At 42.3% G+C, this 14,995-nt stretch overlaps 1 protein-coding gene across 5 annotated transcripts in view; it reads right to left on the bottom strand.

Moving 5' to 3' along the window:
* The window catches only part of LOC146201477 (schlafen-like protein 2), a 38,609-nt gene extending 24,844 nt beyond the window's left edge, over positions 1-13,765 (bottom strand). The window contains exons 1-4 of one of the 5 annotated variants that reach the window (XM_084587604.1): positions 13,194-13,765; positions 3,227-3,301; positions 1,706-1,805; positions 219-346 (exon numbers count right to left, since the gene is read on the bottom strand). In XM_084587604.1, coding sequence (XP_084443730.1) covers positions 219-346; positions 1,706-1,805; positions 3,227-3,252 — 254 coding nt within the window. In that variant the 5' untranslated portion in view covers positions 3,253-3,301; positions 13,194-13,765. The remainder of the gene's footprint in view (positions 1-218; positions 347-1,705; positions 1,806-3,226; positions 3,302-13,193) is intronic. The other 4 variants (XM_084587602.1, XM_084587605.1, XM_084587601.1 and 1 more) reach the window with 4 other exon arrangements.
* Between the last annotated feature and the right edge of the window lie 1,230 nt (positions 13,766-14,995).

Here is a 14,995-nt window from a genome sequence, read left to right on the forward strand (position 1 = left end):
TCCTAATGCATATCTAAAAAATTGTTGCATGCGCTGTCAAAGAATGTTGCCATGCAGTTATGTCAGTTCGTGTGGTTTCTCCACTTTTGTGCAAGACTTGCACAGATGCACTAAGGACGAGTCAAACCACAGTTGGCATCCAATAATACCGGTGGAGAAAAATATTCATCAAATATCCATCAAATGCATCTGGAGCAACATTCACCCCCATAACTTACATGTCTGTCATTGGCACTGGGGCACCCTCAGTGATGACTGGAACAAACCGCAGCTCATACATGTGCTTAAGCACATATGGTGAGTACTGTATCAATACATTTTCAAGGTTCAGCAAGAAGTGGTCTTTCTGCAAAAAAGGCACAGGCTATTATTGATCACTAATCCTCTTTCTTTATCCTGGCAACATATCTTTCAATTAGTCTGAAATAAATAATTGCTGCCAGCAAGCACTGATCTATGCTTCAGCATTTGGCTCATTAAGTTTTATCTGCAAGCGCTGTAGAAACAAAGAACTAAAACTATTTATGAAAATTCTCTACAGCTATGTCCCAACTATAATGTTTATGTGCAGTAAGCTTCATAATTAATTTAGTTTCACAAGAAGAAAGAAAAAAAATAACATTGCCCAGTCTGCATCGCCTAAGGTGCTTCAACTGGGAGTTGCCGCTTGGGTGTATTATCTCAATCCCACGTTTCATCTGTGTGTTGTTCACTTGCAGAGTTTCAACTGGAGCCCCAGCGTGGTGGCTCAGTGGTTAGGGTACTCGGCTGCTAATCCGGAGGTTGCCAGTTCCATCCAGCTGCTTTTCAAAGGCAGAAAATGCAAGTCCCCATGTACTGTGCAATTACAGTGCACATCAAAGAACCTGAGGTGGTCTATTATGGCATCTCTCATAGCCTGAGTTGGTTTGTGATGCTAAACCACACAAACCAAAGTAAATTGTTTCAACTGCCCAATCATCTCAGTTGCTAAACAACATCATTGTCTAGCTGTAATTCCATGGTCATTGAATGGTGCCACCACTGATTACATCAAAGCTACCTTACGGGTTTAATGAAACATTTTGCTCAATATACCTTGCCTAAACTCGCAATTTATACATAGTTTATATGGTAAACAGCTCGCACGACACAATAGTGTAAAGCATTTCATCAACTGTAACTAGGTTCAATAGAAAAATTACAAGTCACTGCAAAAACTGCATTGGGAGAATACGAAAGCAGTGCTGCAGTGACGTTTTTGTAATTCCTGCTTTTTTTTTCACTTTTAAACATACTTATTTTATATTATTTTATTTTCATGTTATTTTATTTATTTCTAATTGTTTTTTTTTCTACTTTTTATTTCATCGTCTCCATTTAGCATTGCCATGATCATTGTCATCATTTATTATTTTTTTACATAGCCTACTTTTGCATTAGTAATTGGTTTACACTTACAGGAAAGGAAACGGGCAGTATCTGTCAATTTTTTCTGTGGACACCTGACCAGCACCATAAGGGAAAGTCATACTACTACACCACACTAAGCCTTGTGGCTTCACTTTTTGCATGCATGGTTTGGCCTCACTAGTGTAGCCTATTTTGCCTTAATACGGTTAAACAGCTGGTGAGAATGCCCATGTGATGCCAGTTTGAAACAACAAAAAGGCAACCATTTGGGAGAGAAAAATGACTGTTCTACACCTGCAATCAGGTGACTCACTTGGTACTCTGTGAAGGGCAAGCCAAACACAAATCCACTGTCATTTATTCCCATGTACACTGTTCCACCAATTCCAGTGTTTAAAAAGGCACAAATAGATCTGCAATGTGCGAAAGAAAAGCAAAAGCAATACAAAAGTTGAGGGGACACTTAAGCTCCACCTAGGGCATGACACAATAGCATTAATGGCACCTGTTTCCCGCCTCCCTTTGCGGATCCCCATCATTTATGTACAATCGTGAGCAAAAGTGGTACACAGCACATTCAGCTGGAGGCGATGGTCAGGAAAACTCTATCAAAGTGCCATCTAGCAACAGCGACACATGCACCGCCACGACTGTCTCGATCCCAGATAGCTGTTGCTAGATGATACTGAAACGCAGTTTTCCTGAGCTTCGCCACCGGCTGAATGTTGTATACCACTTTTGCTCATGAGTGTACATTCATTTGCTGTCATCTATCACTTATCTCTTTTTTGCCTCTATTGTCCCATCGATAATAATTAGTATATAGTAAGTTACCAGACTGCATGAAAGACCACCTAGTGTAGGTATACTGTTAGGCGGTAACAAGTGAAAGGACAGATCCATATGATCACTGAACAAGAAATAGTTTTCAAATTTGGGGTTCATTCCTGCCTATATAGCAAGGTTGGATGTTGCAAGTCATTCATTTGAAGTACAAGGGTGTGCTTGTGCACCTTTTTGACGTCAGTATAGCTATCACAATGCAATGAGCAATATGTCATTACCTTTATATGCACTCTACACAATGAGAATAAAATGTTCCATTTACAAATTTTTTAGAGGCTTCCAAAAATATTACTCGTAAAATTGCAGTTTATTGGTAGAGTTATGATTTGTTTGCAGATTTATATCTGATTCAAAACAACAAACTGCAATCAAGAATACCATATCTGTATTTTGCAAATACTAAAGAACATCCATACAAAATTTCAGTGATAAAACACTGACTGGTGAAGTAATGTGACTGGTGACTGACTGGTGAAGTAATGTTTGGCACAAGCAGTAAGGTTGCTTGAAATTAACAAAGAAGAGGGTTTTAAAATTTCAATTAACATTTAATAAATGAACATGAGACTTTTTTAAACAAACTTGGGAAGTGCAGCTTGAGGAGCTCCAAAGTACCAAATTTCCTTAGAATTCTTCTGCAGAGTATATAGCTCTCTCGCATTGCCTCCAAAATGTGTCCTTGGTGCTAGCATCATATTGCGACAATGGGACTTGGCCTCAGCAGCTTCTCTAGAAGACATCTTTGAGACTCGCAGACCACCACGCACATTACTCAGTAAAATCAATTCCCAAGAAGTAAGATACCTAGGTTCTCGAAACTTGCTCAAAACCTTTATGTCCCTGAATGAACCACAGCGTAGCAACACGACAACATGCGGTACGGCAGCTTTCAGCCATCTCTTTTTGAAAGCTGCTGAAGGATTAGCAAGATGCAAAAAGCTCTTTCTACCTGCCTGTGCACTCCAAACACCACAAAAGCGGTAGTCACCGTTTGTTGAAACTTGTAGCCGCCATAAAAGCAGCCCTGTTCTGCCCATGTGAGTCACGGAATTTTCATTCGAAGCTGGGGTTGGTGGACATGAAAGAGGATGAGCTAAAGATAACAAAACACGCAGAAACAAGAAACGCACTTTTTTTTGATGAAAATTGCAGTTTTTTTTCACGCGTGTCTCCCCGGCCAGCTAGCCTGGCACAAGTGCTCCATCCCCCTGCTTCACCTTCTGGTTCGTAGCAATGTAAAGCCCAGCTTTAACCAAGCTGTATGAATGAGTGCACCTGCATGGCTTAGGGGCAGCATGTTCAAGGTCCGTTTGCTTGTTTTGATCGTGTAATTTATCTCGGATTATTTCGATGGCATTGAAACCACAACTTGGTATCCAAGGGTCCTGCGAGGCGGCATTCCAATTTCACCCTCCCATTCCAAAGGTGAAGCCCAAGTTGGCAGTGGCTGCCAAATGAGATATGTTACGTGGTCTGGTGACAATTGCACAATCTGACAACCACTCGGTGCGCAGCCACGTCGCAGGCCCTACTTGCCAGAGGCATGCCCATTATTCTTCGCTCACCATGCCGACATCACATTTTCTGGGGAATGGAGCCTTTAATGGCATCACGGGTACTGCGCTAAATGGGATTCTGTCCCTGCAAAAATGAAGCAGATGCTCCTTTGAGTCACTTTTTTCGGTACGTGCCAGAGTCCATCTTAAAGTGTATCACAGGAACAGCAAATATGTGCAGTGTGCAAACTCCACACGTGTGTTTAAAACCCGACAGCAAAAGAAATTTGAAGGTTTGCAGGCATGAATATTTTCATAGGTGTCGTATCCCTGCCTCGAATGAAACATTACTGGCATTCAAATATGAACGTGCAAATGGTTTCTGAGGCCATGCCAGTGAAGCATTTCTTCATGCTGAAAAACTATTTCCATGCTGCTCTTGATGAACCACCCAACTGCACTGATCACATACAGAAAGTGTGTCCGCTGCTAAAAACCATTCAGACTCGCTGTTTAGAGCTTGCTGTGGAAGAAAAAACATCTGTTGATGAGCAAATGATACCTTACAAAGGAAAAATGTCCATCAAAAAGTACATGCGAGGGAAGCTAACTCCATAGCGAGTGAAAGTGTACTTTCTGCAGAAGTAGCGGCCTCTTGTTTGGTTTTGTGGCATTCCAGGGCCAGAGTGCCATACCTGAATATGATGGGGGAAAAAACAAACAAACATGGTCTTGGTTCTGGTGTGGTGCTCTACCTTGTGATGAGACTCCCGCAAAATTGTAACTATCATGTGTGCTTTGGTAATTTTCACTTTAACTCCTCTTTTGCAGCAGTTGAGGAAAAGGAATTCTGGCTGCTGGAACAATTTAAAAGAACCGGCTGTCGAACTGCCTGGTTACGTTGGCCCAGAGGATGAAAAATACCCGAGGTTACTATGAGAAGTGGGTCACTGACGATGACAGTTGCGTCAAATTTTATTGGCGTGGGGAAGTAGAGCGGCAGCCGAAGTGGGATAAAGAAGAAAAAGTACACATATTAGTCAGCCAGAAGTAACAAAAAGTGCCATTTCATGAATGGGGTTGATTGAAGACTTTTTGCTGAGCCTATACCGCACTAAGATATGATTGAAGAAGTGTATGTTGAAAGTGATCATTTACTCAGTGGATGCAGCTGTCTACAATGTGTGGTTCAGGTACCCATGAGAAAACATGGACCAGCCAAAATCCAAGCCTTTGAATCTGATGACGTTTCGTATAGCACATGGCAGAGGCACAGATCAAGGCTGTTGTGCCAAAGAGGTGAAAAAGGCTCTGAAAAAGGCTCGTGAGTAGGTCAAGCCATTACGGTGCAAACTTGAAAAATGCACAGGAAGGTGAAGAGTATTCCGCATGAAATGCACTGTGCACTCTGTCTACAAATGACCGAAACTGCTTCTATTGAGAAGTGCAGCCATATCAGCTCCATGTACATAATTACGTACAAACCCGTGATCGGTAAACTATGATCGACCTTCTTTACGTAAAGTTTCGCATATATGAGTTCTTTAGGAGTCACCTAGTAATTCATGGCGATTTTTTTTTTGCATCAAGAACAAAAAAATGGCATCTGAATGAACTAATGAACTTCAGAAGGTCTGTACACATTAAACCTAAAGAAAAAATAACTAACCTAGACATAGAGCAAACAACAAATTTGCAATTTTGATCAAAATACTAGCAGTAAAAAGTAGAGCACTTCACGGGCCTCTTCACGGGCCTGATTTTCCAGCCCAGGACCGGTGCAGGCCCATTGTTTGAGGCCCAAACACAGCCCGCGCCCACACTGACATGGAGCAGGCCTGAACTGGATCCACACATTCAAGACTCGGCCCGACACAAAGTCAGCCTGAGCGGACTCCTTAAAGTGCTGTACTACCAAGGCTCTTAATTGAACTAGTTGGTTGCTAGATTAGGATGTAGAGGCTAATGCACTAGGAACTGCCCACCTAATTTCTGTATGAGCATTCCACGTGCGCTAGCCACTATGTCGGAAGCGAGATTGTAATTAATAAACTTACCAAAAATATTGTATGTGCTAAGGGCCGTAAGTAATTCTATCTGTTATCTAAACTGCTGAATTAGGACTTGTAAGTATAGTGTTCAGAATTTCTTTTTTTTTTTTCCTTTAATCATGACTGTATTTCATGCGTAATTTTTTAGTTTACTACTTTGTGCATACTTTTGATGTAACCAACCCACTCCTATCTTGGTCCTTAATAGGACCGACAGTATTGCTAAGATAAATAAATAATACTGCTTAAATGGTACATAATAACAAATAAAGATAGGAGAAAAATGTGAAAAAATATTCTCAGCAGAGAAGGGCACTGTTAAGTACTGGCAGAAGCAAATGCTTGGTCAAGGAATTTTTGGCATGTCCTTTTACTTAAGGCCCTGGTGTCGTCAACTGACATCGCAACACAAATCTTCCACTACCGCATCAGGAACAGTCGAAAAACTGCTGTAAACTACTGGGATAATTCCTTCAGGATCCCCGTTTTTATCGGTGTTACAACTGTCGTGTTTGTGAACATGTGCGGTGTGAGGAGGAAGAAGAGGCGACGGGGTGAGCCATTACTAATGAAGCAACAGTATAGCAAATTGCTAAATTTATATATCATTAACCATTGCTTATTTTGCACTGATATTTTTAAACCCTGTGCTTAATACCTTTCTAAGCTAGTATCCATATTTTAAATACAACTGAATATGTATAGGCCTCTTTAGACCATGTTTTGTGCATATGCAATTTTGATACCATCAGGGCTCAACGGTTGTCAGTGGGGGCCATCAAGTGATGCTAGGAATTTTTTCTAGAGCGGCTTCCTTTGGTTTTTTTGCTGATATATCTATATTAATCAGGCTTTTGACTGCTGACACCAATAATTATTTGCGGCAGTCAGACTGATTGTAAATTTGCTGTTCAAAAAATGATTGAAATTTTTGCTATCAAAGTGCAAATATTTTGGAATCGAGTCATGCACTGATAATGGTAATATTGGTCAACAGCAACATGAGAAATAACAGTGAGAATAGATTCAGCCTTGAAGTTAAGCTTTTACTGAACATTTTTGCCATTCGCTTCTTCCTGTGGACACCGGTAGGGAGTGTGAGGAAGCTAGTGTGGCACGTGAACAGCTGGTGCATCAGCGCACGTGCATGCTGGAACCAACCCAGTGTCTGTTGCTATTTTTCTTAACAACACGAATACAATGCGCTCGCATATACGTTGTTTCTTCTTTTTCGCCAACAGACAGCGGTGCTTCCTTGGGCTATGGATGAAACGAAATTTTTGTAGCCCATGTAATACTGAAAATTTGTTCAAAATAGCATACAGAAAACTGAAGTATATAAATTGCTTTATGGCTGCCCCAAACTTCAAAATTGAACATAATTTCCACTAGCGGAAACAGTTTTCAGTCGTGGTAACCAAAGCAGCTCCTTTCACTTTTGACAACCATTGAGCCCTATATCCTATTTTGACACCATGTCTCTAAATCCACAAATACTTGTACCCTGAGCAACACATTTTTACTATGTGGTTGTTGGACCCTATAGATAAAAACAACACCAAAGAAAAAAAAATCTACAGAGAAAATAACAAATTCAGGGCTGAAAGGATTAAACCAATTGTGCTCGATGCACATTTAAGAGCTATGGATTGAAGGCATTTTAAATTAAGCTCCTTATTACCAATTAGCTACTGGGACAAGTTATTTGCTTAATCACACACAAAGAGACTGCCCTCAGCAACTATGCCACAGGAACCTGTGTGAGTAAGAGCAAGAAAATAAAAATCTACATATTCTTGAGAAGAATTCATGGCTGCAGTTCGAATTTCTATGGAGACGAAAAGCAAAACGGCAGTTTATTGTGCGTATATTTGTGTTTGAATGACCGAAGGTTCTTAAAGTAGTATGCCCTTATACAATACCAATTCTTGAAGCGTCGAGGTGTTTTTTCTTTTTTAGTGATGGGGGGGGGGGCAAGGGGGAAGCCAGGCGAAGACTATCTTTGAACAGATGGCTGCCTGCCGACCAGTCGATTAAAGGTCCTTCTCCAGCGGCTCTTATGAGGCTTCAAATGCCCAGTCTTTAGTGATAACACAATACTGACAAGATACAAGAGCGTCTTCTGCTAGATCTGACAGAGTGTGCTCATTGATTGCTGAAAATTCATAAGCTGGCGGTGTTGTGCACTTTAGTAGGCGTGTGCTCTTGTAAACGAGCAGTGTTTTATCAATTGCAGTGCCCCATTAGACCTGCACTGTAGTAGAGCGCGCTGCAGGGTTTTGCATTTTTTTTTCAACTTTTTCGCTGTGTCGTTCAACACCGCCAGACGTACACGGCCAAACTTACTTGAACAAACCATTCAGTGCCGCTGATTAAACTTGGTCTACAAATGAGCTTTTTCCCATTGGCGTTAACAAATGTACTAGTAGTGGTTTATTCATAAACAACTGGACCGCATTTAGCAGCGCGATTCCTTCATTTCCGAAAGAAGCCATACACAGCTACCCCAAGCCCGGACCCAGCCCAGGCCAGCAACTTCAAGCCCGAACCCAGTCCGGGCCTGGCAAACCAGCAATTTTCAGGCCCGGCACGGCCCGCCTGCATGCCCAGGCTTTTGGGCTGGGCATGCTTTTGGGGCTTGTGCAGTGCTCTAGTAAGAAGACCCCAGGTGGCCCAGAACATTAGAGCAATGTTACAGAAGTGCAGTGTAAGTTGCCTGAATGCAGCCTAATGTTGGTGAGACATAAAAGAACATTAATACAATATTGTAAAGAAACATTATACTATTGCTGACTTTCAAATATTACTATGTTATATAATGTTTTATGTTGTATTTTGACATTTTGATGCTGCAAAGAAATATTATTTTAATAATAATGTTCTACACGCTAAAATAATGGTTTAATCGTATATAAAACAACATATCAAATACATTTGAAGCACTGTGTTCCAGCACTTTTGAACTTTTCTTTTATTCATCATGTGTTTTAAATACACTTATTTACAAATAAATCTTTGAGATGATGTCTGCCATAAAGTGTATGCATAGCCCTAATATTTTATTAGAAAGCTTTGCTTATTCGGTTGCCACTATCAGCCATGAGCCACCCCTCAGTGATGGATATAAAAGCTTTACTCCAAGCTATTTGTTCAGAGGCGAGTGTAGGATGAGATGTTCAGCACTGTGGTCTTTGCAAAGCGTACAAGCTTTGTACCATCACGAGTGGTGGGCCTACATACTGATGCAGGGTTGGTTTATCATTTTCAAGAATGTTAAATTTATGCTGTATATAAGTTATATTAACGTTTGAATCCCCTTCATGGATCACTGCCTTGTCGTGGCGGAGGGGCTTGCGAAACTCGAAGTCGTGAGCTCTGCTGTGTAGGGCCACCCAAGATAGACAGGTCACGGCAGAGAGTTCTGACAAAATGTGATTCACTGGAGAAGGTAATGGCAACCCACTCCAGTATTTCCTGCCAAGAAAACCCTATGGCCAGTCACAATACCATTAATGATATGGCGCTGGAAGATGAGCCCCCAAGGTTGGAAGGCGTCCCACGTTACTGGGGATGAAAAACGGGCGATTCCTAGTAGCTCCAGGACGAATGAAGCGGCTGGCCTAAAGCCAAAAGGGCGCTCAGTTGTGGATGTGTCGGGAAGCAACCGGAAAGTCCGATGTTGCAGGGAGATATATCACATAGCAACATGGAATGTAAGATCTATGACGCAAGGTAAACTGGATGTCCTCAAGCGAGAAATGGACAGATTGAACATTGATATCTTAGGTATCAGCGAGCTCAAGTGGACCGGAATGGGAGAATTTAACTCCGGCGACCATTATGTCTTTTATTGTGGGCACGAATCCAAGAGAAGGAATGGGGTCGCTCTCATAGTAAACAGAAGAATGGGAAAAGCAGTGCTAGGGTACAACCCCAAAAACAACCGAATGATTTCACTTCGGATCCAAGGTCACCCTTTCAACATAACAGTTATCCAAGTCTATGCACCGACCACTACTGCTGAAGAAGCTGACGTTGAGAGATTTTATGCGGACGTACAATGCCTTTTAGACCGCACCCCATCATCAGACGTCGTTTTTCTCATAGGAGACTGGAATGCTAAGGTCGGGAGTGAAGAAATATCCGGAATTATAAGCAAGTTCGGTCTTGGCGAGCCAAATGAAGCTGGGCAGAGGCTAGTAGAGTTTTGTCAAGAAAACAACCTGACCATAGCGAATACTCATTTTCAACAGCACAAGAGGCGCCTGTACACATGGACTTCACCGGACGGTCTGTACAGGAATCAGATCGCTTTATAATCTTTGCCGGCAGAGATGGAGAAGCGCTATACAAGCAGTAAAAACAAGGCCTGGGGCCGATTGTGGCACCGATCATCAGCTTCTTGTTGCCAAAATTAAGCTTCGATTGAAGAAAACGCAGAAAACTAGAAGGCCTTTCAGGTATGATCTGGATCAAATTCCATTAGAATATGCTGTGGAAGTGAGGAATCGATTTCAAGAATTAGATCTAGAAGACAGAGAGCCCGAAGAGATGTGGACTGATGTTCGTGATATAATACAAGAAGTTGCTACTAAGGTAGTTCCAAAGCAAAAGAAATGCAAGAAAGCAAACTGGTTATCTGAAGAGGCCTTGCAAATAGCTGAGGAAAGGAGGATGGCAAAAGTTATGGGGGAAAGAGAAAGATACAAGGTTCTCAATGCGGATTTTCAGAAAATAGCAAGGAGAGATAAGAATGCCTTCCTGAACATACAGTGCCAAGCAGTTGAGGACAACAGCCAATTAAGGAACACAAGAGCTCTGTATAAGACAATCAAAGATATCAAAGGAAGCTTCTGTGCTAAGCTGGGCGTGATAAAGAACAAACGAGGCAAGGACCTCACTGAAGCCTCAGAGATAAAGAAGAGGTGGCAGGAATACACAGAAGAACTGTACAAGAAGGACCCGAATGTGCAAACCCAACATAAGACGGTTGTGATTACTGATCTCCAGCCGGGCATCCTGAAGAGTGAAGTTGAATGGGCCTTAGCCAGCCTTGCTAAGAACAAGGCTAGCGGAATTGATGGCATTCCAGCTGAGTTGCTTCAAAACCTCAACCATGACGCTATTAACATTCTGCATACATTATGTCAGAAGATTTGGACAACCCTGCAGTGGCCACAGGCTTGGAGGAGGTCAGTTTACATCCCCATTCCAAAGAAAGGCAATGCCAAAGATTGTTCCAACTACCGCACGATCGCGCTTATTTCGCATGCTAGCAAGGTGATGCTGAAAATCCTCCAAGATAGGCTGCAGCAGTATGTGGATCGGGAGCTTCCGGACGTGCAAGCTGGGTTTCGCAAGGGCAGAGGAACTAGAGACCAAATTGCCAACCTTCGCTGGATCATGGAAAAAGCAAGGGAGTTCCAGAAACCCATCTACTTCTGTTTTATTGATTATGCGAAAGTGTTTGACTGCGTAGATCACAGCAGATTGTGGCAAGCTCTCCAAGAGATGGGAGTTCCGATTCACCTCATCTGTCTCCTCAGGAACCTGCATAAAGGGCAAGAGGCCACAGTCAGAACTGGGCATGGTCTTACTGATTGGTTTCCGATTGAGAAAGGAGTGAGGCAAGGCTGCATACTGTCGCCCTGCCTATTTAACCTATATGCAGAGTGCATCATGAGGAAGGCCGGTCTGGACGAGTCTTCAGCTGGAGTGAAGATTGCTGGAAAACGTATCAACAACCTTAGATATGTGGATGATACCACTTTAATGGCAGAAAGTGAAGTGGAACTCAAGAGACTTCTGATGCGCGTACAAGAAGAGAGTGAGAAGTTTGGGCTTAAACTGAACATTAAAAAGACAAAGATCATGGCGTCTTGCCCTATCAAGTCCTGGAGCATCAATGGACAAGAAGTGGAAGCTGTGACAGATTTTTTCTTCTTGGGCTCCAAGATTACCTCGGAAGGAGACTGCAGCCATGAAATTAGGAGACGCCTGCTTCTGGGAAAGAGAGCAATGGTTAGCCTTGACCGCCTAGTAAAGAGCAGAGACATTAGTCTGCCAACCAAGATCCGTATAACTCGTGCTATGGTCTTTCCAGTTGTGATGTATGGATGCGAGAGTTGGACTGTGAAAAAGGCTGACCGCCGAAGAATTGATGCGTTTGAATTGTGGTGCTGGCGAAGATCAAATCAGTCGATATTGTCGACCATAAACCCTGACTGCTCATTGGAGGGTCAAATTCTAAAGTTAAAGCTCAGCTACTTTGGTCATCTGATGAGAAGAGAGGAGTCGCTGGAGAAAGATTTGATGTTGGGAAAGGTTGAGGGTCGCCTGAGAAGGGGTAGGCTGCGAACGCGATGGTTAAATGGCATCCTCGAGGCACTGCAGATGAAGTTATGTGATGTTAGGAAGATAGTGAGGGACCGGAAAGCGTGGCGTGACATGGTCTATAGGGTCACGAAGAGTCGGACACGACTGAACTGAACGTTTGAATGTTTAAAAATATTATCCTAACATTGATATGTTACATCACTAAAGCGCTAGAAAAAATGGTCACTATGGACGTTAAACAAGTTTGGGAGACATGTACGCATCCCCATTACGAGTATGACAAGATTTCATTTCACACACATACACACAAACAATGCTTTTTTTCCTCTTTTTATTGATACTTAGCAATAAGCAAACACTGGCTTTCCATACTGAGCAGTTTTACTCCATTGAACACATTTTCTTAAATTTCTTTTTGATTAATTCGTTGATAAAGTATACTCTGATTTTCTAAACTAGCATCAAGCATTGGTTTTTCATTGTGACCTTTTTGATACCTTAAAACCCTTTTATTTTTTCATTTCTTTAATTTATCAATTAATATGATTGAATTAAGTCGTCATCGGCTATCATACACCAATCACTAGAACCACAAATTACCATGACACACACACACACACACACACACATATATATATATATATATATTTTCTTTTTACAAGTTCCAACACGCGGTGCCGACGCCGCCGACGGCGTTTAGTTGGACCGACCGAGCTGTAAACTATCGCTTAAAAATCTTACATTGCTGTAATTTTCTGGCGCAGTACACCTTAAGGCACACTTTCATCAAGTGTCAAGGATTCGAGCTTGCCTTTCTACTAGTTTTTCAATCACGGCAAGCCTAAACTTTCCAGGGGAATGCAATGACAAAAGCTAGCTAACTATATAAAAAAAAAAAAAAGTGCGCTGTAAGTCCGCTTTATCAAGCTGTAGGTTAGCTACAGCCGCAACCGACTACACTAAGCCCGAGAGCCGTCAAGCATGCATTTCTTAAAAAGGGGCAACAAATCGCGATATAAAGAAAAAAAAAAACGTCAATTTTTTTGCTGCGCGTTTGAAAAGAAATGCTCACCTGGACGCCCCCTTGCAAATCTCTCTTCTCTTTTTTGGCACTTCATCCAAGGACAATGCTTTATCACCTTTGAACTCGTGCTGCATATCTTCTTCCATCGGAACACGCTTGTTTGAGTAATAATATCTAACCTGCGCATGGGCGCCCTTGCTCCGTTCATTGATATGCTTACCACCTTCAGCCATAACCAATGCCGTTACACGCAGATTTGTCCCTGAAGCTAGTATTATAGCTCTTTTGATTATCTTTGCCTAAATATGACTCTTCTGTCACTGTTTCACCGACTTTCCTGACTACACTGAACCGACCAAGCCACTAAATCGACTACCTACTAACTAAAGCACTAAAGGTCTAACTCACGTGCCTCCACCTCACGTGCACCACGCTCGCGTGCATACGTTCCTTCGTCGCACGTGATCGTGCCCGTACCCACCGTCTGTGTTACTGCTGTTAGTGATGATAATGATAGTAGTAGCAAGGGTAGTAGCAGTAGCGGCAGTAGTAGCAGGTGTAGAGAGCGTCCAAGCTTCGAGACGTTCCATGGTAGAAGAACAAATGGTAGCGTAACTGGCGTAACTCCAATAGAAGCCTGCGTGTCTAAAGTCCCTAGATCCGTTTTTTAACAAAAACAAAACGGATCTAGGGACTTTAGCGTGTCGACTCTGAGCGAGGCTTTAGTTTCCCGGCGCCCCCTGCGAACTGTGAGGCAAAACAAACACGTGACGTTGCTTGTGACGTCACAGTGACGTACTTTTGGCGGGGAATTCGATTGTCTTTGTACTTACACAAAAAACGAGGCCAACAACGACGGAGGCAGAACGATGCTCAGATAAGGCAGAAAAGTGGACACCGTAACTGTTCAGCCAACTTTACTTGACATGAATTTCTACTGTCAAGTTTTACGTTAACTGAAATGTTACGGCATCTTTAACCACCTTATCATAGCATCGTTCTGCCTCCGTCGTCGTTGGCCTAGTCTTTCGTCGCACGTCATGTAAACGCATTCTGGGGCTTATTTCTTCGGGCACGTTTGTGAACAAGGGCCTTCAAGTGAATTCGGCAAGCACATGAATAGAATCACATGGCTTGAGGCATTTCACTAAGGGCATAAATGAGTGAAGCTCTGCTGCATAGAAAGCCAGGCTTTATTAATTCACGATTACTTACATAGACGCTTCACGACAATGAAATCTTTGAGTGTAGGAAAGCGACCACCGCTCATTCGTCACGGTCTTCATGAAATCCTCGTGATAACAAAATGACCTGAGCGTAGGTCTCCAAACGAGACGCGGTGAGATTATAAAAGGGTAAAAGATCTTGCTAACAAAGTACATATCAGTGTCAAAGAACAAAAAACCAACGAACGGAATAACTAACGCTAGTGCTAGAACGCCAACCTGTAAGAGCTTAGGTAAGCAATTCAAATTGGGATTGCTAGTATTTAGAAGTTAATGCGCCTGAGAAGTGAAAATATCTACGATATAGCTTCGCTCCAATAAATCTCGCCCTGTTCACGATTCCATTATTTTACTCGCGCTTCATTTGCCACTGAGAGGAGTCAATGCGAGGTTACAAATTTACAACTTAAGCATTTAACATGTTCATGAGAAAGATCCCATTGACAATAGTAACATCACTCTGATAACAGCTAAATCACGTTCAGCGAACGTTGGTGCGGTAATACGACGCAGTAAGCAAAACACACAGCAAAGGGAGCGGAACGGAAGGCTTTGAGCAATGCGACACGCGTCTTGGGGGCAATAAAATCTCACCTTCACCGTTCAATTAAAACATGCAGCGAT

This window comes from Amblyomma maculatum, chromosome 1 (genome assembly GCF_055883805.1).
Source record: "Amblyomma maculatum isolate TAMU_Amacu chromosome 1, ASM5588380v1, whole genome shotgun sequence".
Classification (NCBI taxonomy): domain Eukaryota; kingdom Metazoa; phylum Arthropoda; class Arachnida; order Ixodida; family Ixodidae; genus Amblyomma; species Amblyomma maculatum.